This window comes from Patagioenas fasciata, chromosome 23 (assembly GCF_037038585.1).
Source record: "Patagioenas fasciata isolate bPatFas1 chromosome 23, bPatFas1.hap1, whole genome shotgun sequence".
In the NCBI taxonomy this organism is placed as follows: domain Eukaryota; kingdom Metazoa; phylum Chordata; class Aves; order Columbiformes; family Columbidae; genus Patagioenas; species Patagioenas fasciata.
The window spans coordinates 1,208,261-1,231,972 of record NC_092542.1 but is presented as its reverse complement, the minus strand read 5'-3'; the positions used below and the strand labels follow the sequence as shown (position 1 = coordinate 1,231,972).

General features: G+C 46.6%; 2 protein-coding genes across 9 annotated transcripts; one reads left to right on the top strand and one right to left on the bottom strand.

Annotated features, from left to right (window-relative positions):
• The first annotated feature begins 591 nt into the window (after nt 1–591).
• Nucleotides 592–10,973, top strand: TNFRSF14 (TNF receptor superfamily member 14). 7 transcript variants are annotated; one of them, XR_011735595.1, is made up of 10 exons: nt 593–1,039; nt 1,499–1,604; nt 2,021–2,146; nt 2,228–2,383; nt 2,674–2,764; nt 3,284–3,438; nt 3,548–3,564; nt 5,348–5,466; nt 6,572–6,806; nt 8,449–10,973. XR_011735595.1 is itself a non-coding variant. In XM_071798542.1 (8 exons), exons 1-8 carry the CDS (start codon nt 980–982, stop codon nt 4,012–4,014), a joined length of 768 nt encoding a protein of 255 aa, XP_071654643.1. In that variant the 5' UTR covers nt 592–979; the 3' UTR covers nt 4,015–4,806. The 7 variants fall into 7 exon arrangements, 6 of the variants coding, with proteins under 6 accessions (XP_071654643.1, XP_071654646.1, XP_071654647.1 ...); XM_071798542.1 differs by lacking the exons at nt 5,348–5,466; nt 6,572–6,806; nt 8,449–10,973 and adding an exon at nt 3,958–4,806 and having other exon boundaries at nt 592–1,039; XM_071798545.1 differs by lacking the exons at nt 5,348–5,466; nt 6,572–6,806 and having other exon boundaries at nt 595–1,039.
• MMEL1 (membrane metalloendopeptidase like 1) lies at nt 6,412–23,509 on the bottom strand. Of its 2 annotated transcripts, none has more exons than XM_071798541.1 (23): nt 23,039–23,509; nt 22,703–22,866; nt 20,251–20,310; nt 19,589–19,750; nt 19,100–19,180; nt 18,892–18,987; nt 18,623–18,741; nt 18,008–18,073; nt 16,232–16,366; nt 15,653–15,742; nt 15,266–15,402; nt 14,758–14,851; nt 14,401–14,529; nt 14,028–14,126; nt 13,387–13,470; nt 13,040–13,143; nt 12,691–12,749; nt 10,658–10,777; nt 10,342–10,475; nt 9,759–9,824; nt 8,027–8,122; nt 7,870–7,946; nt 6,412–7,533 (listed from the first exon to the last, which is right to left on the bottom strand). In XM_071798541.1, the coding sequence occupies exons 1-23, from the start codon at nt 23,041–23,043 to the stop codon at nt 7,434–7,436; spliced, it is 2,277 nt and encodes a 758-aa protein (XP_071654642.1). In that variant the 5' UTR covers nt 23,044–23,509; the 3' UTR covers nt 6,412–7,433. The 2 variants fall into 2 exon arrangements, with proteins under 2 accessions (XP_071654642.1, XP_065711175.1); XM_065855103.2 differs by having other exon boundaries at nt 23,001–23,508.
• Between the last annotated feature and the right edge of the window lie 203 nt (nt 23,510–23,712).

Sequence of the window (23,712 nt, the reverse complement as noted above, 5' to 3'; positions counted from 1 at the left end):
CGGTGAACTTGGACTTGTCAAACCCATTGGAGGGTGGGGTGAGGACAGTCGGACCTTCCCCTTCCCATCACACCAGCAGCCGCTGCCTCTCGTCAGAGAAGCGTTGGCTGTCGTGTCAAGTGAAACTTGAAACAGTGGAAAAAAGTGGTGACGTGTAGGAAACCGAGGCAGCTGCCACACGGTAAAATCAGCTTATTTTGTCCTTCCCAAAGAGCTAGAAAAGTTAGCGTGATCACCTGAAAATCAAAGGAGACACTGAGCAAACGACAGACGTCTCGGTTTGCTCACCTGTTCCCTGAGGGGTTCATGGCAGATCTGAGCTCATCGGAGCCTTGACAAAGCTCATCTCTTCACCTCCTGCACCGCGTCCTGCGAGAGACGCTGCCCACTCATTTCAGAAATTAGTGAAGTATTGACGCTTTTTTCTTCTCCAAAAATAGGAGAAAACCTGCATTTACATCAACCGCTTCCCTGCGGTGCTCGAGGAACCCGCTTGAGCAGCACTTTGAATATTCACAACAGCTGTTTTTAAATCCGCCTGTTCTTTCGGTAACGTAAACATCTGGTGACTAAAAGCCGGTTCAGTAACTCAGCTCCTCCAGTGCTGAAAAATATACGAAAGGCGAGAGAAGGAGCTCGGACCAGCGTTAAGGGCAGAGTTTGGCATTTCTTGTTTAGCGAGTAATTAATCAGGCAGGCAGCTGCAGGGTATTTTTTCAAGAGCGGGTTGTTTTCTGGTTAGTCTGGTGCGCTTTCGTGAACACAAACGCGGGCTGTGAGGCAGTTTGGGGATGTTCACCGGGTTTGTACCCGGGTCTCCCCGGTGTGACCGCCCGGGAAGGGGGCGGCGCGGCCCCTGTCCCCAAGCCGGCCGCCATTTTGTGGGCAGCGCCCCTTCCCTTCTCCTCCCGTCCCGCCCCTTTGTGCTTTCGGTTTTAGCCCGTGTTTCGGCGCTCGGCCCTGGGGTCCGTCCCGCCGCATGGGGCGGTCCCGGGGGAGGCCCCTGACGCGGGACCCTGCCCGGCGGACCATGCCCCTGGTGAGTGGGGCCCCTCGGGAACCCCTGGGAGGGGCGAGTCCTGACCCGGACCTGCTGGGGCTCCTGACCCTGGGGACGCCTGAGGAGTGACTCAACCATGGTGGTGAATGTGGAGAGGGCAGTGTCAGGAGGATGGAGCCAGGCTCTTCTGGGTGACAACCAGTGACAGGACAAGGGGCAAGGGGTTCAAACTGGAACACAGGAGGTTCCACTTAAATATGAAAAGAAACTTCTTCATGGTGAAGGTGTCAGAGCCTGGCCCAGGCTGCCCAGGGAGGCTGTGGAGTCTCCTTCTCTGCAGACATTCAAACCCGCCTGGACACCTTCCTGTGGAACCTCAGCTGGGTGTTCCTGCTCCATGGGGGGATTGCACTGGATGAGCTTTCCAGGTCCCTTCAACCCCTGACATCCTGTGATTCTGTCTGATTCTGTGACATCGGTTCTTGTGTTTGCCCGAAGGTTCTTGCCGCTGTGCTCCTCACGCACCTGGGCGGCGTGGAGGCCCTGGACTGCGGGCTGGGGGAATATCCCGCGGGCACGGAGTGCTGCCCCATGTGCGCTGCCGGTAGGTGACGCCGCTCGCCATGGCGGCTGCTGAGGAGGCGCCTTCCCGCCCCCCCGGGGTCACCCTGCCCCGGTTCCAACAGCCGCACCCCGACAAGGGTCCCACAACGCACAGTTGCGAGCAACACGGCAGAATATGATCCTCTATTAATGTATCCCAGCCCACAGTCACGCCGCACACCACAGCGCAAGGGCCTGTCCCTTCTCTGGAGCCTGTGGTACTTGATAATTTCACTGTTTCCCAGGCCTTTCAGTTTTGGTTTCTGTTTCAGAATCATCACTGCAATTGCTATTGGGATGTTTCTGAGGTCCTTGCAGTTTATTTACAGTAGTTACGGGTGGTGTGATGTGTCAGTCTCTGGCCTGGTCAGCTTTGCTAATGGAGCCACTTTAAGGGGGCTTGTTTCTGGTTTTTAGGATTTCGTGTTTTCAAGCATTGCACTGCCAATTCCAGCACAACATGCATTCCATGTGTTACTGACACATACACAGACCATCCCAACGGTCTAGAACAGTGCAGGCCATGTAAACTGTGTGATGAAGGTAAGGAGGATGCTGAAGAATCAGTTTAAATGTTCTCGTGTAAATGCTGTGGCTGTGGATGCGGATGGAAATGTCCCCTAGGAGCCAACCTGGTGCCAGAAGTGGCCTGTACGCACACGAAGAACACGGTGTGCGGCTGTCCGGACGGGTATTTCTGCACCTCTGTTGGGACTCGAGACTGTGAACTGTGTCAGCGCTACACCGTCTGCTTTCCTGGCAGTCTGCTCAGAGAAAGGGGTAAGCCAACACAGCACAAATAACACCAACAGCAGAACTTTCTTGTCCTGACCCGTGGTCAGAGCACCAGAGTATGGCTGAAAGCTTGCAGGATCCATAGAAATCCCAGAGGCTGAGTTGGTGGTATGGCCAAGAATGCTTTTTTGTGCTGTCTGCAAAGACAGAGCGTGCGAGCTCTTGTGTGCGGTGGAGAGCCTGTGCAGCCGTCCCTTGGTCAGTTACAAAGGGTTGGCCCGAGCTCTCCTTAGCCATAGGTACAGACAGAAATCCTGTTGTCTTCTCCTTCGCAGGCACAAAGACCACGGACAACGTGTGTGAAGCTTGCCCTCCTGGCACCTTCTCTACAGCCGACATGCCCTACACTTGCACACCGTGGCCCGAGTAAGCAGCTCCTTCTCTTTATGGGCCTGGGACTATTCTCTGTAACTCTTGGGCCTGCATTTGCCATCTTTGAAACAGCAGTTTCCTGCTTCCAGTAAAGACACAGAGTGTGCAGTCCTGTTTCCGTGTCCCACTCTTTTTTGGGAACAGCTGCGCTTCTCTATGAACTCACTAACACAACAGATTTAGCCTTCAGCATCTTGTCCCAACTTGTGGCTGCCCAGGAGGCTCTCAGAGCTCTGGTGATTGCTCGGGACCGTGAGGAGCAGCGCACTCCTCCGGGTACCAGGTTTCTGCGGCACATCCCTTAGCTGCAGCAGAACAGGTGGGAGTTTGCCTCTGAGGAGAAGCAATTTGCATTTACAAGCGTTAAGATGAAGAGGTAAAAGTCAGCTCCTGCTTGGGTTACCCACCCAGTCAGGCTTTGTGAGTGCCCTGGATGCAGAGATGTGGTGTTAAGAGCAGCACAGCATTTCTGCTGATGGGTTCTAAGAGCACAATTCTTTTTCTTCACACCAGGCGCGAGGAGGGTGGCCCAGGACAAGGAGAGGGCGGGAATCCCGGCTCAGATCGCTCTGTTGCAACAATTGCTTCTGCTGTTGCAGTCATGCTGCTTGTTGCAGCTTGCTGTGCCTGCGTCTGGCGAAGGCGGAAACGGAGAGGTTTTGTGCCACGTAAGTACGAAACCATGTGTATAGAGGGCAAGATCACGTGATCAGAAAAATCGTTGGTATAAAGTTCACCTTACTGCAATTTGATGGGGCTGTTCCGTTTTCTTTGCAGCTGTGCAGGAACCTGGGGTGCGTATCTCTTCTTTCTTTATTTTTGGTAATATGTTGCAATCCGAAGTAGGTTTTTTGTTTGGTGTTGGTGTGTGCTCGGTGTTTATGTGTTTGATGGGCTCAGTGTGTACCGGAGCAGCTTGTGGATACTGGGAGTGTCTGTGAGTTCAGAATCCCCAAGACCTTGCGGTATAAACTCATTTTATTTGATTCTCTTTCACAGGCCTGGGATCTAGTCCCAAGGCCATTGTTGTCACCTGGCATTGTCTAAGAATGGATATTGAAGGGGATTTAGGAGATGGACGCCTACTAAAAGTACAAGTCTGTCTTATGTAACTGTGTTCATTGATCTCTCCATGCTACAGTAGTACAGATCCCCTAAAAGTTCTGTTAATGGTTTGCACTGTGCAGATGGTGATGAGTTCCACGGGACAAACCTCGACTGGGGTTTGTAATTTGCACTTCTGATTTGAGAGGGACGTACAGCAGCAAAAGTCCGGCTGCTAGCAGAGAAACCAGCAGGCAACGCCAATAAAGGCTGACCCTTCTAACTCTTGTGTTTGCTTTTGACATGTTCTGAAGAGTGGACAGCAGGGTCAGACTTTGATGGGAAATGAGGATAACGGGGACAAAACAGCTGTTCCTGCGCAGGAACGTGGTGCCGGCCTTGAAGAAATCAGGCTTGAATAAGCCATTTTTATTTGAACTGTTGTAAACAGGCGGACATGGTAAAAACAAAAAAACAACCAAACAAAAAAATGCCAACAAAAAAAGCCCAACCTTTTTAATGGAGAAGAATACAGCTTGAAAACGAAACGTCACATCTGCAAAGGAGACAAGGAAGTAGCCAAGTGGCGTCTTCTGCAGCGTCAGCGTTTGCGACAGCTGAGTGATGGCGGTTGCTCAGAACCGCCAGAGCTTGGAGCCTCTTACTTACCAACCGGGACACTCGGTGCGCATGTAATCATTCCAATATACGTTTGTTAGTGGAAAACCGCATCTTTTTTATTGTAAATATTCCATATATTATTGTAAACATTCCTCACACACTTTCCAGTTGCATTTTGTACAAGTCTTTTTTATAGAATATCGATAGGCAAAGGACTCTTGCAGAGCAAGAAACATGTAGCTTTTTCTAATGTAATGAATTACACAATTTGTGTCTTTTGCTGGTCAGCTCTGCTCTGATCTGTGATCATGTGCTACAACAAAAGGTCCTACGTGAACATTGTACGTAGAAATAAAGTTTTTAGCAATGAAGACACGCGGAGCCTGGTTTGTCAGCAGGTGGCAGCATGGCAGAAGGAAAGGCGCGATTCCTCTGGTCCTGGAAAAGATGAAGTCTGAACCCTGTTGTGCTACGTATGTGATAAAGCTTCTCTGATGCTTCAATGCTTGCGAGTCTACAACGGAATCAGATCTGCAGCACAGCACCCCTGGGTACGGTGTTCTCCATGGGGCTGACGCGTTTTTCTGCAGGAGCCTGTGATTTCTGTCCAGTTTCGTGTGTTTGTCCGCTGCCTTGGTTGTGGATGGAGGTTTTGTTGTGTGGGGTGTTGGAGGGGCTGAAGTGGAGGCTGCTCAGTGGAGTCTCTGCCCGAGATGTACAAACACATGTTATACGTAGCTTGGCTTCCAGAAGCTGTAAATGACAACAGAGGTTATTGTGTGAGTCACGATGGCGGAACAGATTGGACTGGTTTGGGCAGGGCAGCGTGTGTGTGGAGAACAGTTCATGTCTGAAAGTTTAGGGGACAGTTTCATTCTTACCTAACGCTAAATACATTATTTACCTGTGCAGGTGGAGAAAAAGATGGTCTTGTCCAGGGCCCTGCTCCTTGGAAAATAACTGAAAAGTCATTACAACTTGGGCTGTGCTGGCACAGACACCAAGCGACAGATGGAAAGAGGCTTCTGCAGGTGGGAGGCGTAATAAACTTACATGAAAAATAATTTCCATGTGCTCTAGTAATAACTTGGAATAAAACCTCCCAGGCATATTTTAATTATCCCTTTAGCAGTTGCAGGTGCCAAAACGTCTAATGGCACATCTCCAAAGCTTAATGATTTTGCAGAGTAATTAAATTGTCAGCCACGCGAAGCTCCTCCACCTGACCTCTGGCCCTCATCGGCTGTTCCCCTTGCCTGGCACATCCCCCGTTGTCACCTCCCTGTGCTGTCCCCGCGGGCAGCGCCCGGCTGGCAATCTGCTGGCGGCAGGTCCGCAGCCCCTCTGCTCGGGCTTGAAATACAAATAACGCAACTCTCGGGGCCAAAACTGTCCTCTGAATATGGCAACAAAGGACAAGAACTTGTACTTTCAGAGGATTATGTGCCAGTCTGACTGTCCCTACGACCACTCCTCATACCTGTGGTGTACATGCTAAGTAAATATTACTGTAGTATTTGTAGTCTACTTGTAGCTGTCACAGACAATGAGAACAGGTAACATCACCGCGTTACTGGGCACAACCTCGGGTGACTCTTCCTCTGTAACCTCCTGCTTTTGTTCTTGTGCGTGACTCTGACCTGTCTCACGACCAAGGGACGGTTGGGCACTTCGTAGGCAAAGCACTTGTAGTTATCCTCTTGTTTCCTGTGGTTTCTATGCTAGAAAGAACAGCATTTGCTACAAGAGTACTTGAAATTCACTATTGAGTGTTGGCAGTTTAAAATATTATCATTATAACAGAATGCTTACTGAGGAAAGCCACCCAAAACTCTCTATAGCAAAATGTTTGCTGAATTGGCTACCATGTGTTGTTTTTTTTTTTTAATTAAAAATTAATAGTTGTTACATTTTCAAGTGTAAATACTGAAAAATAGCCTATGGCAAAATGAAAAGGCACAGGATTGAAAGACAGCTTGTTTCCATGGATACATGTTTGCTATTTGGCAAAAAGTACTTTATACACTTTCTACAAGAATAAGCATCATTTTAAATATATCTCTGAAGGGAGGGACTCCAGAATTTTAAGCATTACAGTAGAATCTGTACTACTAAAAACGTGATCTTTCTATCTAGCAACGCCTCACTTGAAGGCGACGTCACGGTTGTTCTTTGGAGGAAGTGGCGGCAGCAGGAGCGCAGCTTCACAGGACGTTACACAAGCTCATTGTGCCAAGCAAGACAACCAGCATCTCACAGCAAAGCAGCGGAAAAGGTGCGAGAGCTCAGAGCAGCCCTGACCCCATTTGGGAGAACGCACCGGAAACGGCATCAGGAACCGGCAAACAGTGCAGTGAAACATCCCAAACAGGTTTGCTGAGTCACAGACATGTTAAAATTATTGTTCCTTTCTGAAAAATAGATATATAGGTGTTTGTTGGTTTTGTTTTTTATTTACTTAGTCTTTGTAACCCTGATGTGGTATCTTCATAACAGTCAGGATGTCGTTTGAAACCGTCGGTTCTGTTAAACAGTCAGTTCTGTTCTGGAGCATCTGAAACAGTTCTGTTCTGGAGCGTTTGAAACAGTTGTGTTGAACAGTCAGTTGTGTTCTGGAGCATCTGAAACAGTCAGTTCCGTTCTGGAGCATTTGAACTGATCAGTTCTGTTCTGGAGCATTTGAAATAGTCACTTGTGTTAAACAGTCAGTTGTGTTCTGGAGCATCTGAAACAGTCAGTTCTGTTCTGGAGCGTTTGAACCGGTCAGTTGTGTTCTGGAACACACTGTGGCCCCCAGCAGATCCCTGGTCCCCGAGGTCCCCGGCGCTGCCCCGTGCCGCGGTACGAGCCGGAGCGCTGGAGTCTCCTCCGTTCTCACCGCAGCAGCTGCACCGTTCGCCGTGGCTGTGACTGAATGGGGAACATCCGGCACGTCGTTGGCAAGAGCTGCTTGTTGTGTCACCAGAGCATCTGTCATTCTCGACGGTGTTCTTTTTGGTTACCACACCCTGCACTTCTCGGCGGGGTGCATGGCCGTGCCTTTCTTACAGTGGAACGCCTCCGAGAACGCTTCGAAGTTCTGCAGAGATCCCATCACCCTAAACAAAGAGATTTAGAGTCTCATAACTCAATTATAGTCTCCAAATATGGGATAGTTTATGCAAGAAAAATAGAGCTAACATGACTAACGAAATGCTGGAACAAACAGAGCACAGAGCACGTGGGTTCAGGTCCGTTCTCATAGACTGGCAAATGCACTGGGCCAGGTAAAGGAAAGTTCCCTTCAGCGCTGTCCTACAAGCTATGGCAGAGATTCTGAAGGTTGCTCAAGATTTATCTCTGCAATGAGCCATTCTGTCCTTTGCGCTGCGTTGGTGCAATGGGTTGAAGTTACAAGTAAGTTACCAACTAGTAAACCTGGTTGTGAAACCCACCTGTATTTCAGCGGGCTGTGAACATCGGTCTTGATTGACTGGCTGGCGTATTCTGGTCTGTAGGAACCACACCAAACCTAGAAAGGAGGGTTAACCATTAGCACTACGTAATTTCTACTCTCATGCAGCATGGAGTGCTGCATCCAGGTGTTCTCACCTGGGCGAAGTTGAGGAAGAAAAGCTGTTTGTGGGACAGGTTCAGTCCGGGCAGCTTTGGCTCCTTCCCTTCCCGTTCCAGCCACTTCAAGTAGGCCTAGAAAAGATCAGAGATTCAATTCCGAGAAGCAGCGGGACGGCCTGTCCAGGTGTTTTGAATGTTATTTTGGGGTGAGAGACTTTAGTCACAGTGTATATGAACCCAACTTGTCTTCCCTTCTGCATGTTTGTAGCTTCCACTGACTTTGGGAATGTTATGAAGCAGAGCAACTGGGAAATAAAAGTGTTAAGTCCACAGTTCTATGGTGATGATTTTTGTTTCTTCAGGTAACTGCTCATAAAATAGCAGATAATAACCTTGCTCAATGTTAAATCCATTACCTGTTATTGTTACGCATTAATTGGCCAATTTTCTTTTTCTAGGTATATTGACATAATGGAGACAAGTTAATGTGTCCTCATGCTGCTTCATTTCAAACGTTCTGCTGCCTTCTCCTCGTAGCTGCCGAGCTGGTCCCAAAGCACACAGAACAGAAAGGCAGAGCTGGGGTGAAACACGATCAGCACCACGGAACATCAGAGGCTTCTGTTTGCAGGCAGCTGTCACACAACACATCCCCTCCACACCTGGAACAGCGTTCAGAACCAAGTACATGCTCACTTCAACAAAGTAATTAATTTTAATGGTATCCCTCAAAGTCAGAATTGTCAGCTTAGATTTCTGAGAACTCAGGATGTTCTTCTATGAACACCCTTCACTGTTGCTGTATTCAAAACACCAGAGACAGAAGTTTCACCGTGACGCCTGGCAGGGTTATTTGTAGAAAAGAACATTCCAGGCTCACACCTGAGCCCACACAGAAAGAGCCTTTTGTGCTGATAAACACCGTGTTCCTGTTCCCAACAGCGGCTTGCAAACCTGAAGGATTAAAGATACTGGATTCCCTGAGCCTGGGGCTGAGTTCCCCGGCAGAGCAGGAGAAGGTGACGCGCAAGGGTGTTTGTAACAGCTAAAACCAGGCCAGTTCATAACCACAGCGTGGAGGTCGTGCTCTGACAGATCAGCTGCGTTTCTCTTGTTCTGAAAATGCTTGCGGCAACTGGGAGGAGTCAGTGCTGAGACCAGCAAGCCTTGCATTGTTATTCTGCTCCCTAGCTCCACGAGAAACAAGAGCAGCAAGGTACAAGGGACTTCTTTGTGTTATTTTGCTAAAGCTTAGAAAACATGAAGCAAGCTACAAAAGGAGCCGAGTGTCTAGAGACAGGTATTTTGGTAGATAGGATCTGCATCCCTCTTGGGAAAGGGATAATGGCATTTCCGCCTATTGTTTTCGCGTCCTACCTGACGTGTCACTTCGGAGACTGAAGATGAAAAGCGTGAGAGAAAGAAACTTGGAAAAAACAGTTGCTCTGCTTCATAACATCCCCAAACTGTGTTGCCAAGAAATGAGTGCTCTGTTGCCATGGGCCAAGCTGCTCCGAGTCGTAGCTGCTATTTTCAGCAGGAGAACACTGCATTTGTTCCCCCAGACACGAGTATGAGGAAGCGCTGTGGTACAGCAGCCCTACCTGGGACTGCATCTATGGGGACAGGAGCTTCCAGATGTATAACGGAGGCTTCAAGTTTTGCATATGGTAATAACATGTTAATAATACATATTTGATGACAGAATAGGTAACCCCATTGCTGAATCCCAGGGGTAAAGTTAACTCTCAGTAAATTTGAAAGTTACCTTATAAGCCTGTCGGACTCCTCCATTGTCTGCAATATTTTCTCCCAATGTGCTTATTCCACTGACCTGTAAAAGAATCATAATGTCCTCTCCGGTCAGTAACATGAGAAGGCAAAGAAGCACACGCTGCCACACAGCCACGCGTCCCACACGGACAGCGAGGGCTGGGCCACAAGGAAGCAGGAGAGAACAAAAATTAAAACCAAGAATAGGGTAAAAGCTGTAGATTAGAATAGAGAGAATCTATAGGAATGTAACATGAACGAATTCCGGGCTGCTGGCAGGACACGGGCTGGCAGGACTGCCAAACCCAGCAGCAAACAGCAGATTTCCCTCCCCTCGCACCAAACCCCTCTGGCACAACAGCACCCATGGCCCAGTTCCCCATGCACCAAGGGCCCGCGACAGTGCTGGTGTGCACCAGGATCCCGCATTTACAAGAAACAACCATCGTATCTTACTTCCAGAACAATTATCCCGTAGCATATAGGGGTTTATGTTTATTGTCTGTGGAGATTCTCCATTTACATTCATTATTTTCCTGTAGCAAAAGGACAGTGGTGTGGACACGAGTGTTACTTACGTTTTGTCCCCCAGCCAGCTCCCATGTGTAGTTCCCGTACTGATAAACCATGCAACGAGACTGCTCCTTGAAATGCATCGCTGAGAAATTGCTCCACCAGTCAAACATATTTCCGTCTTTATCAAAATTCCTCCCTGCACGAAAACCCAAGAAAAAAGGAAAGTTTTGAGTGACTGTTGGAGCAGCCACCCTTCCAGTGCAGCCCGCTTCTTTTCCATGTGTGCGCGGATATTTCAGTCACAGCCGCGTGTAACTTCAGTTTCTTACAGAGCCGTGAGTAGCTGAAAGAATAATGTTTTCTCAGTTATCTCCTCACCGTTGTCATCAAAGCCATGAGTGATTTCATGCCCAATAACCATCCCGATCCCGCCGAAGTTCAGGGCTTGCGGTTGGTGTTTGCTGAAGAACGGCGGCTGCAGGATCCCGGCAGGAAAAACTGCAACGAGAGGGAGAAGCCGTGGGGCAGCTCTGGCTTTGCAGACTTTGCAGACAGATTGTTTGCTCGGGTTATGGACCAGGAACATAAAATACAAAATCATTAGAAACAACATCGTGCCTCCTCATGTGAAATTGGTTCTCTTGATAAAAGGAAAATGACAAGATAATAAAGGTTTAATTTAGCACGTCTGCAACTACAGTATCTCCTTCTTTGAGAACCAAGCATGGTTTACATTTCAACTTTAGCCTAATTGGGTCCAGTGTATGCTGCTGTAAGTCAAGAGCAAAATGTCTGGTAACTGTCTTTGGGAGATAAGTATAGTTTGTGTTTTAGAGCCATTTTATAGGGGAACTAATGGATATTTTATTGCTTTATTTGTGTTAAAGAAGGGTTAGCAATCATATACTGATTACAGCCGATACTCGGTGTGTAAAACATGCACCGTACTAATTCCTACAGACCAGCAAGTGCACGCGGACTCAGTCTGGGGCAGCACAAGGTCTGAGCTTCAGTTAACCAGCAAAAACCTTCTATAGGATCCATGGGATTTTGTCTTCATCCCATGCACACAAGGTGAAAAACATATACACTTCTAGAGGAATTAAGACTGCAAGCAATTCATTCTGATAAGATACTTCTTAACAAGAGAGAAGTTGAAATTACATAGCAAGTATTTCATTTAGAGAGAAAAACCTTTTTGACTATATAGAAGGTTTTATGTGCACAATTTTGGGGAGAAGCATATGACAGACTGCAGTAAAACAGTAGCAGGAAACTGAAAGTAGCGTGGAAAATTATTTTCCTCTAACTAGAGACAAGAAGAAAGAGGATTTAACTGACATCTACACTACTGTGAGTAGCTACCCGTGGATTTTTGGCTTGCATATTCATCCTCAAGTTGCTTAAACCAGTTATTACTAATTCCATATTACTTATAAGGGCACAGTTGCAGAACCAGTCTCCTTTAAGACCCAAGTTCCCTGCCTGGCGAGCTGGCTCACAGCTGATTGCAATGGGCATCAACCCACCCAGGATAAAAGGGAGCCTGAGCCCCACCTATGAACCCCAGCCCCACCGAGGAGCCCTCAGAGGCTGAGGCAGCACCGCTATGGCTGAAGCTCACGGCTTTTACCTGTGATATCAGGTAAGTGGAAGCTACACAAACGAAAACCAGATCCATTTCTGGCCTTTGCCCTGTGAACAGGATACAGTTGCTGTCTGGCCTAACAAAAGCATGGAGTTTTCCTTTTACGGTATTTGGCAGTACTTGGATAGTAGGTAGTCTGTAAATTTGATTAAGCATGACTTGGTAGAGAGGACTTGGTTCCTCTCCTCTTTGGGGTGCTTAGAATTCAGTAAAGACTCTGCAGCACCAGCCTGGACCTCTGGCCGTCTGCAGCAGCTCAGAGATCACAGAGTGCGGGGAGCCAGGCGGTTCGCAGTGGCTCAAGTCTAAAGGTCTTTGCTAAGAGCACAAAAGGTCAGCCTGGCTCCTCTGCAAGACCCAGAGCTGCTGTTCTGTAAGCAGAAGCAGGTTTCTTTAGTCTGGTCTGTCTCTTATCAAAACAACTCCAGTACCATCTGCACAGAGAGCAGACGGGAGAGCTGCCCGGGTATTTATGGAGATGTGGAACATGAGCACAAACAGCCCAGAACACACTGAGTGTTCTCTGGCTGCTGAAGCTGGCACTCGTATAGCAGCGCTTACTGTCTTACAAACATACAGCTGCTCCAGTATAGAAACCATGGTGGCCAAGCGGGGGAAGCTGAATATTCATCAACAAAGCGACTGCTTGAAAAGAACAGCCCAGAACTTCCATAAGGCAGGTTTGCTGCTGGGCAGACTGGCACCCTTGTGTGCAAAAAATTGTTAATTAGTTCCACACTGCGGCTGGAAATTGTAAACCTACCTATCTGGTTCCGATTGGGGGAATAGAACGCGTTGACCACTGCAGCTCCAATTATCCATCTAAAAGTAAATGTCACACATAAAGTTAGAAACGCTTTTAATTTTTTTAAGGTGTCCTTTTAATTGAATTATTCTTGTCAAAATAAAATGCAGGCTGCGTATAAGGAAAGGACTGAGGCGGGGAAGAAGGGTGCCACTGAACACAGCTTTAAAAGAATACCAGTACTAGGAAATGACTGGTGTCTCACCAGTTTTGTGTTGAGCAGCTTCAATGTAATACCCGAATGTGAAGCAGCTTGATGAAGGGTCAGGGAGATTCTACGAGAACTGGATTTACTTGGGGAACTTACACGTCTTGGTCGACTCTCTCTCGAAGCTTTTTCAGGCTCTTTTGGGCTCCAGCTCTCAGGTTTTCCAGAATGTTTTCAAAGTAACTGTGTTCACTGAAGTTTAACTAAAGAAACAGATATCAAAGTTGTGCAGAAAGAAATTTCTTGTGCCACCGAATGTATCTTCCAAAGAATGTCAATCGTTAGCTCTTTGCATGCATTTATTTATAAAATGTGTGACACAAGCTTGTTTGCTATCCAGTCACTTGGAAATTACGGTTGCATAGGTGTAAATATTCCAAGTGACAAGAAAATATGTGTAGGCTTTTCTAGGGCGGTCCTTATTGAGGTATGCACAGCATACTCACATTGGCATATTCCTGATCGAGTTTTTCATTCTGGTCTTCCAGAATATAATCTGGATAGCCAATTTGTCCTTTAATCGCCATTGCCTGGAAGAGAAGAGTTTAATGTTTCCTTTTAATTGTGGATTTTAAGTTTCAATACATGTAATAGTTCACATTCTTTATTGCTATTGTCCACCTCTTTGAGAAACTGGATGTTCAAATGCACCCTATTGTTAGTGAGCCTTTTTTTAACATGGAACATACAGTTTCCCCATCCCCCTGCAGACCCTGCAGCACCATCTGACAGGGACCAGGATTAACCCTCATTTAGTGCCTTCTATTTGTTTTCTTGCTATTGAAACAGTGTTGATGGTCCTGAAGTCAATGCGAGGTCTGAAAAGGATGGCATTGGATTTGGTTGTCATTCTAGTTGATGCATCGGGTGCCATCTTCTCTCCTCATTTATAACATCGTTCACAAGACTCTTTAAATGAAATAAAGATGCATGTGAGCTAACAAAGGATTAAAAGAAAATTGCAATAGGATGGTGAACATCCAAGTTTTTTCCTCTCATTTGTAGGGGAACTGGGAATAGCGATGCTACAAAATTCCAGATATTTTCTATTCATGACAGAATATTGAAGCTCCTTGTTATCTCTGACCTTCTCACGAGCTTTCTCTCTGGATGCCTCATCCATCCACTGTAACTCATCTAAAGTCTCGATGAACGCTTCACGAATCTTATCTATTAAATCTCGGACCTGAAAGACAGGCAGTAAGTCATTAATAATTGACATGCTATTATTCTCAGGCACAGCTAAGGGTGAAAAGCCTCCTGCTGCAAGATGATGTCCCAAAGTTCTGTGCTCTAAAACATGGTACTCAGCATTTAACAGAGCATGACAAATGAGTTCTGACTCCTGGCTGATAGATATAATGTCTTGAAGAGACACAACAGGCTGGGAGAGCGGAGGGAGGGGACCGGGCGCCGCAGACATTGTGCGTGTACAACAGTACGAAGGGTAAACTACATACCATCCTCTTGCTCTCACCAGCAAATGTCTCCCTGACGTACATGGCTCCCACCGCGTTCTCCATGTTGTTGTTGACGTAGCTCACGCACTCCCTCCAGCGCGCTTCCTCCAGCGTGGTCCCGTAGAGCGCCTGCCACCCAAAACACCACCAGGTTAACTCTGCCCACACGGCGCTTCTAAATCATTGCCTGAAGAGAAGCTAAACCTGAGACAAAGGTTTCCATTGCTGTGGTTGCTCTTCTTTTAGATTTGTTTGGGGATTACATGACATAATAATGTCACCGTACTGACAAGGGCTTGGTGTGGTGACTGTGGGACTGTTCCAGTGCTCTACGGTCTCTAGGAAGGGAGGAAATACCTTCCTGTAGCTGGCCCGAGCATCCTTGAAGCGCCGGCTCAAGCTGCTGACCCGATCAATCACCAGGCGCCAGATGAGGTAGTTCTGGATGGTGCTGTGTGGGAAAGTGAAGCTGAGTTTAAGCCCCTGGAAAAAGCAACACTAGTGCAGACAGAGTTTTAATTTGGAGAGATGAGAAAGCAAATGACTGCTGCCTCTGCTCAGTTTCAGAGCATCTGCAGGTGACTGTTCTTATCTAACAGTGTCCAACTGCAGAGGCATCCACACCAAGGCCTGTCCTACCATTCTGTTCAGAGATTAACTCTTTCTTCCCATTTAACCTTTGCTAAGCATGTGAGCAGGTGACACCAAGTAACGCAGTGCTTTAGAAGACATTACCCATATTTTACAGTGGAGTGGTGTCATTTTTCCCAGAGAACCTCTAGCAGAACTAGCAAGTGAGCCCAATAATTTACATTTTCACAACACTTCCTTGGCTTTTGTCTTGGTTGTGCTCCCGTTTCTTTACCTTGCTGAGTACTTGGAGAGAATTGCTTTCAGCTCTTGCAGGTAGGGCATGCCATACACAACCACCTCTTCTTCTGGCTCAACCTGGACGCTTACTGAAGACATGACGCTTTGGATGAAGAAGGTCCAGTTAAATTCCTAGGCAGACAGGAACACACACACCAGTGCCAGGTGCTTAAGTGCTTTAGTAACTATCTGGACTTTCTACAGTCTACAGGACTGAATGTAGTTGTGTTGTACAGTAAAACAATGCTTTTTAAGAGACTCTGAAGAATGGGGATGATTTTATACCTCTCTGTTGCATCACTGATAAATTCACAAGGCCGTTTTCAATTGGCATGGTAATAAAAGGAGGCTGAAAGTATCTGACTGCTCTTTAAACACTTACGTTCAACGCAAACTTTTCCTGCAGCTCTTTTAAGGTCATTTTGTTGTACAACAAGGTCACATCATGCCTTTCTTCTGCCGGGGTAGTTGCCTGAAGACATTCACAAGGTTATTACTAGAATTGACTGATACAGTTTCTAAAGTTCAGCACAGGAACTCGGCCCCCCCCATTCAATAATGTTTCAGTAATATGCTGAGCCAAGAGGTTCCCTCTACCCTCTTCACAATGGAAGACTAAGCTGTTAGAGATTTTTGGGGTGCTGTGGACCCCTACGGATGCAAGGCAGCTGGCCCTGGTGCTGCCACAGTGTACGTTTACCAGGAGACAGATTATCCTGCTTTAGGAAACTTCTGAAAAATAAAAATGGCTAGGTCTAGAGCAGACACGGAAGCAGTGTATAGACCAGACATAACTGGAGACCAAGGCTCTGATTTCTGGGCTGCTCGTGGCACCAGTTGTCCTCCCCCTGCTTTCTTCTAGGCCTTGAGTTTTCTGCTGTGTTAAACTGCTGCCCAAAAGAGCCAGAGATTCCCATTGGTCCCCCCAACATCTGGAGAAGCTCTTGATTTCTGTACTCACGTTTGCAATCTCTGTTTCAAGCTCCATAACCTTTGCCATTTCCTCTTGGACAAAGGAATCATCTTTAGACATATTCTTGTCTTCCCGGATCATTTTGGCGATGCTGATCATGAACTGCAGGTAAGCTTCCCTCACCTGCACACAAAACAGAGCACGTGTGTAGCGTTGTGAAGAAAAGGGTTGCTGTCATTTCTCCTTTTCCAAAGCATTCTTTGTTATTTTAGCTTCACAGTGTGCTGTACGAAAAGTCTGCCCCAGGGGTCACAGCCTCTGCCTGTGTCTCCAATGCAACCCTCCTGGCCCATTTTTCTTGTCTCTTCTTTTAGCTATAATAAATACTACTGCAATACGTAGGATCTCAGCTCACCCTGGAATACTCTACAGTGCAGTTGCCAGTCTCAAGATACATAGTGAATACAACACTTTCCTGTGCAATGCAATTCTTTGGCATTCTGCATTACAATTGTGACTGGAGCAAAGAGAAAGCTCCGTGCTTTGAGTTACACTACGGGAACAGCCATCCCTACCAGCCAGAATATCGGGGTAAACGTGGAAGGTTTAACCTTGCTGAAAGTAATACCATAAATCTTCTAAACTCTGTTTTACTGTCTGAAAGGAAAGCTCTGTCTCGATGGTTCCCAGTGATACCTTTGCTTTGTCTCTAATAACAGGGTATGGCTGTGATTTATACCTCAGAATGGACCTTGAACAGATATTTGGCTGCTGAGAGAGTACTGATCTCTGATACATGAAAGCTTACTACCACCTATTCTTCTTGCGTACTTTTCTTCCTCCAAAGACCTTGGAAACTAGATAAATACAGTAACTGTTGTGAAATTGAGTCTGGGCACTCACACGATGATGATTTTTGGTTTTAGTCTGAAAGCTGAGGCTTTAATCAGGCCAGACTCCCACAGGCCTCAGTAGGAGTTTTGCCAAAAGATGCTGGACTAAGCACAGGGGGAGTTTGGGTCATCAGAGTTTGGTTCATTGTCTGTGGGCAGTGAGCTGTTAAATAGCAAATAAAGAGGTTGTGTCTGTGTCTTATTCAGTAACATTAAAGACGCAGCCTTAGCCCTTCTTCTTTATAGCTTCAGATTAAAACTGTATTAAGCAGTACTGGTTTTCTTTTGCTCGTTTAGGAGCATCTATGTACTCTACTTGATTTCTACCTCCTACTAGTCAGTCTAAGTCTGACTTCCATGCAATGATGTATAAATATCCCTCTTTTTTACTGTAACTACCGCTATATAGGTGAAAGTCACAGAACAGAACCCTGGTTCCAGCAGACAACTGTGTTCCCAACACAGCTATGTGGAGATTGTTTTGTATCATGAGATGGATTAACAGGAGTTGGCAGTTTATAGAGCTGACCAGAAGGTGTGGGAACAATCTCGTAAAAACCTCACAGGACTGTATTTTAAACTATATTATACATGAGGCTTTAGAAGAAGATATAAGCAAATCCAAGATTGTACTGAAAATGTGAATCTATCCATCAAAATTTTAAGCTATAAAACACAATGATTTTATTTTTCCATAACCTTCTTATCTGTATGAACTGGCCATAGTTTGTAGGCTTGATAGTTACACAGTTGTTCAGTCCTTTTGTAAACTTTACAAAACTTTGGCACAATTAGGAATAATGAATGTCACAGTCTAATTCTGATTGTAACACAACGTGAAGATTCACATATCTGAGTTTGCCAAAACACAGGGATAAGTACTAAAGTTGGTTTAGTAGCACACAGTAAATAAATTACAAGGAATACTTACCCTTTGATAGTTGCCTCCGTTAAAGTAGTAATCCCTGGATGGCATTCCCAAGCTTGGCTGGTCAATCTGAAGGAAATCAGAGAAATGTCTTTAGTTAGTGATGAGCAGGAGCTGGTGGCAGGACTTTAGTCTCTGGATTCCTGGACAAGGACAGGGTGGGTTCCTGGTGCGGGTTATTAACCAAAATCTTTCAGTAACCCCTGAGATCTAAGAATAATTTGAAGCAACTTAGAAGAGCTGCTTGACTTGAGGGCTCGACTTCATGCAGAAGCATACGTGAACAAACTCTTAAATATTGTTTAATGTATAAAAAACATGGTTTCCTGCTATATATTAAACCTCATAATCATTTTGCAAGTCATAAGAATTTACAACTCGTAAGTGCTGCAAATCAGCAAAGGTTAATTGATGTTTATTTCTTTAACTGAAACAAAAACTATACTACCAGCAGATGTTTCCCCATGTGACTCTGGACAGATCTGCCACTCAGGTGCAGAACTGTTGCATACGTTTTGCCAGTATCATGCATACCCACCAACTTATGGAAAGCTAATGTGTATGCAGTATAAATAACTATCATGATTATGGCAATAATTCCTTGCAAGTTTTTCTTACATAAATGATGTGTCTACTGGAATCGCGGTCATCATTCCACACAAACATGTCGATGAGGACACGTTTGTTAAACCTGGAGTTCATTATGGAGAGTTTTTCTTCCATGCTCCAATTTGGCTCTGGGAGATGAAAGGGAAAATGTCCATTATTTATCAATATTTATCAGGACTGATCAAGTTGTACAGTTTTCAAGCTTATTGCTGAAGTTATTCAGAACCAGTAAATAATTCTGACTTAACACTACCGAACTCTTTCGGGCACAGCGCTACCTTTGGTCTTATTCCAGTCTGCAGAAGCCACTGGCCAGTCTCCAACCATCGTTAGGGCCTCAAGCAGAGGCAGAGAATCTCGTTGCTCTATAAGACCTGAGAGAAGAAAAACAAATACAATATTGTTTTCATAGAAAAAATGAAGAAAAACAGGTAATAGGCCTAACAGTTAAAATATGAAACGGAATTTGTCATAGCAGAGACTCACTCTCATTCATGCACGACTTGTAAAGTATTTTAGCTTTCTGAAACGCTTGTCTGTCCCCTTGGTCCGAAGTCTCCAGCACACCTGGGGAAGGAAATGGTGCAATGAGGTTTTTTTGCCCTGGAGAGCTTTGATCTTCTCATAGAAATCGCTGAGAATTCAGGGCGGTGATAAATACTTGCTCAATTTCAGTGAAACTGGAGTGCTCTCTAAGGGAGCTATTAATGGAAAAAGTGTCAGGAGGAAGGGCCTGTGTGCAGCTTGTCCTGCTCCTTTTGAAGTTGGTACCAAATCACCTTTGGCTGATTTTTAGAGGGAACAGGATGTTCCCACAAAATGGATGTAGTAAGAAATGTAGAGATCAAAGGACCAGAGGAAAAAAATCACAATCAAGTCTTCGCTGGCAGTTTATTTCTCTGCATAAAGTGCAGTAAATAACATCTGAAACTAAACACTGGTGCACAACCAAGGATAGAGCGGCCTCATTCCTACCTTTGAGGATGATCTCCAGCTCGTCTCTCAGGATGTCAAAAATGCTGTATCTGGAGCTGGTTTCTGGGATGATGTGCCGGTTCAGCCAGCCCCCACAGGCATACTGGTAGAAATCCTTGCACGGGTCAGCTGTTGGGTCCATATTCTGAATTATTCTAGCAGCTAGGTACCAAAATCAGAGAGTTACATTCCACAGACTGCTCAGTAACCTCTGGGGCTGCCCCAGACTGTCAAGAAGCTGCCTGGCAAGGCACATAGAGTAGCCCCACGTGTAGGATGTGTTCTCTCTGAGAGAGAACTGGGTCTAAGGGAATTCTCATTACGCTTCACAGACCGAGACTGCGCTGGTCAAACCCCATCCTTGTGGCTCAGACCAGAGCACTCTTGGCCACACTGGCACAACCTTCCTGCACTACTACTTTGTGAATGATGCTCCTGGTGACGGAGCAAGCACACAATGGGGCTTCTGCTCGGTGTTTACACACGGAGCTGTGTTTGAGGATGGCTTTACTTGCTGCCTTTACAGTAACAGCAATGCGTATCTAGCCTGAGGGGAAACTTAATTCTTTTCCAACTTCTTTCAGTCTTAAAGCCTGAACGGTGTTTGTTCAGGCTGGGTAGAACTAACGTGTAAAACATCAGCTCTATAAACCCATCCTTACCTGCGGTGACACATCCAGGTGTGGTACACACGCTGCCTGAGCCGGGGCCATAGCGAGTGCCTGCAGGGAGCCAGTGACAAACCACATGGAATTAGTTGTTTTGGGAAGAAATTGCTACCAATGTTCTCACAGCAGCCCAGCCCCAGTGACAGCCACATTTTTAAGCTTTAGTTTGTGCTCCTTACACTAGGATGCTTGCAGAAAGGAGCTACTGAAAAAAAATCCTCCCAGTGAAGTGTTTAACAGAGAGCAAACAAGATTACAGTAATTCAGATAGAAATAAAACAGTAGGGGAGAAAAGAGGGCTTTGAAGTTCATCAGTGGAAGCAACATAAAAAGCCCCCACTGTGACTGGGAATGTGGCGCCCAGGGTTGAGCCGGGAGCTGCTGCACTGCGGGGGAGCGGAGCGGCCAGCAGATCCGCCAGCAGATCCGCCAGCAGATCCGCCAGCAGATCCGCCAGCAGATCCGCCAGCAGATCCGCCAGCAGATCCGCCAGCAGATCCGCCAGCAGATCCGCAGCAGATCCGCAGCAGATCCGCAGCAGATCCGCAGCAGAGCGGCCAGCAGATCCGCAGCAGATCCGCAGCAGAGCGGTCATGGCCTCGTCACAGGCAGAGTCTGCCCAGCTGAGCGTGGGGAGAGCAAAACACGGTCACAATGTGAGCTCCGCATGCAGGGGGTCAGCTTTTAGCTTCTTCCAGTACAGAAAAGAGAAGCCAAACTTCTGGAGTGTCCTAAACTCCCTAGTAATTTTTAAAAATTAAGAAAATCTAAAGACCAGGGTATTTCCATGAAAAAGTCCTTTTGGGGAAAAGAAACCAGTAGTTCAAAGGCATATGGAAATTTTCCATAAAGGAGAAACAGCAACAGGCAAGGTGAGAAGAGGGAACTGTGCTACAAGTGTGCTGTGTTTCTCTCATTGTTTCTCAGCGACAGGCAGGACTCAAATGAAGCTTTTTTTTGTTTTTTAAATCAAAGCTTCTCTCTTTAATACAACCCGACAATGTCCAACTGCGGTTTCTGGAACCCAACTGCTTTCAACAAGATTCTAACTCCCCACAACAAAAAAAGCCCTTGTGACTGTGAAAATGTAATTGAGCTGTATAAGCAGGGAAGCCAAACCTCGGTTGCACACTCGGGGCTCTGCGGCTCTGCCACCAAACCGGATAATTGGAAATGGCTGGTGAGGGGCGCTCAGTTTACTTCTAAAAGTGGCTCCTTTGTTTTTCTATCAATTATCTTTTATGCCTCAGTCCCACTGCTGACAAAGGAGCCAGCCAACCTGACTCCGTACGAGAGATGAGCAACACCGCCCTGCTTGTTTTCACAATACGTTTGTTGGGTCTTTGCTCACTCGACTGAGGCTCTGTCTGCTGCACCTCTTAAACTCCAAATAACTAGAAACTAGAGACATAACAAAGTCTATGGACTTTTTCTCAAGCAACTTTGCTAAAAGCACCTACCTAAGTTTTAATATCTGTATTTCTGTAAATAATTTTCTCCCTGGGGATGGCACACACTGGAACAATGAGAGCCACAGTTGTCATCAGGCAGTTGAGTGTGAGTTTTACCTTTCAGCGCCTCCTCTGTTCGTGCCCACCTCTGCAGCCGTGCTGCGCTGCAGCCTGCCTTTGCTCTTACACGGTGAATTGGTTGCAATGAACAATGGAATTGCCCAATTGAGCTTGTCTTCCTCCGAGGTGACTGTCTATACCAGGTGTGTGTCTTCCAATGCACTCCATAACACAGGGGTTGGTTTTTATTCCACCTCTCTTATGATTTCTCACCTATAGTTTATCTATAAGCATGGCCAAGACAGAATTTCATGTGAGAATGGGGGTGACAAAGAGGAGGCAGGCGCTGCTACCAGTCATGTTGGTTGCTTCACAGGCTTTTTAAATAGGACTTGGCGTTGGTGTGCTAGTGGAAAAACTTGGTTTTGAGAGTAAGCGTGCTCTGCAGTTCAAACACTGAGACCTCACTGTCGGGGTCCTGCACAAAGTCACAGAACCCAGCCTCACCTGGAGATCGAGTTGCCTGATGTAGTATTAGCAAAAAGTCTACTTTTCCTCAGCAGCACAATGGCCTTCACATTGTGATAAGCAATCTCCCCTTAAATCTGCTAAGCAGCTGTTGCTTTACAACTCCTGGCAATAAATCTTCCCCTCTAAAATAGTGCAATGGTTTTTTTACCTTTGTCAAAACAATGCTGAAGTCAATAAAATGCATGGAATTAATGAAAAACATAGACTTTTACATCACAATTTTAAAATGAAATCAAATCCAACATAACCCTCTCTTTGCATGAGCCTGGAAAAAGGCAGAGACAGCCAAGTCCCTCACAGGGGTGACTTCACTGTCCCCCTCTATTTTCGTTCTCATTTAGCTCTGCAAAAAGACTTTGATGTTGTTTGCAGGGGAGGAGGAGAATTATTGCCGGGTTCCTTACCTCTGCTGCTGGCATACAGGATCACCAGGGCGACCAGCGCGCAGGTCACGAGCAGCAGCAGCACCGCCAGAGTGATTGCCACAAAGCTCCAGGATTTCTTCCCAGATTTTGTTGATTTTTCCACAATATCCATTTGACTTTCTGATTTCCCCATTATCGTAACTCTAAATTGAGGAGGGGAAGGTAAAAAAAAAATTAACAGCACAGCTAAATCAATACAGGGATAAAAGCGTGACAAATCGGGGAGAAAAAGGAAGCGGAATGAAAGCAAAGATAAAGAAAACTTCCAAATTATTACATGTATTTGTCCATTTGATTGTCCACAGATTTGCCAACCTCATTCTCCATCTCCCGTGCCCAGCAGACCGGCTGCGCTCGGGGGCTGCTCTGGGTGCCACCACCCCGGGCTCTTGGGGGTGCAGGGGCAGAACTTCAGGAGCTGGTTTTGGGGCAGATGGAAAAGTCTCCTGAGCAGGTTGGGCAGCTCCTTTCTCCCAAACGGGGAGGAGGGGAACGCTGCCTCTTCCACTCCCGCTTCACAAGCGTCTTGCTGTTTTGAAGAATTTCCCTCTTTTTCTTCTGTGCATGAGAGTAGGTTTGCAGAGCTCTGTTAACAGCAGCAGAATCCAACAAGAGATCCTTCCAGGTGCGAGTGTCTTTGAGCTGTGTCTGCTCTGTCCTCAGCAGAGAGGAAGGGTTTGGAAGGCAAAATGCTCCTAGAACACGTGTCAGCTCCCAGGTCTGCAGGAGTTTGGGACCCCCAGGCTCTCGGTCTCCTCCGAGCCATGCTCAAAGTTGGGAGCTCGGCGCTGTGCGGTTCCCAGCTGCAGGCGAAGCTCCTGAGCAGCGGCAGGAGGAGGAGCAGGGGCTGCATCACGGCAGCGGGCAGGGCCGGCGCTCGAGCCGCTGCTGCCGCTTCCCAGGGGTTTCGCTGGCTTTCCCGAAATCTGGCACCGGGTTATTTGCGTGCTGTGCTTGCAGAGGAGCGTGAGGACAGAGAATTGCAAACC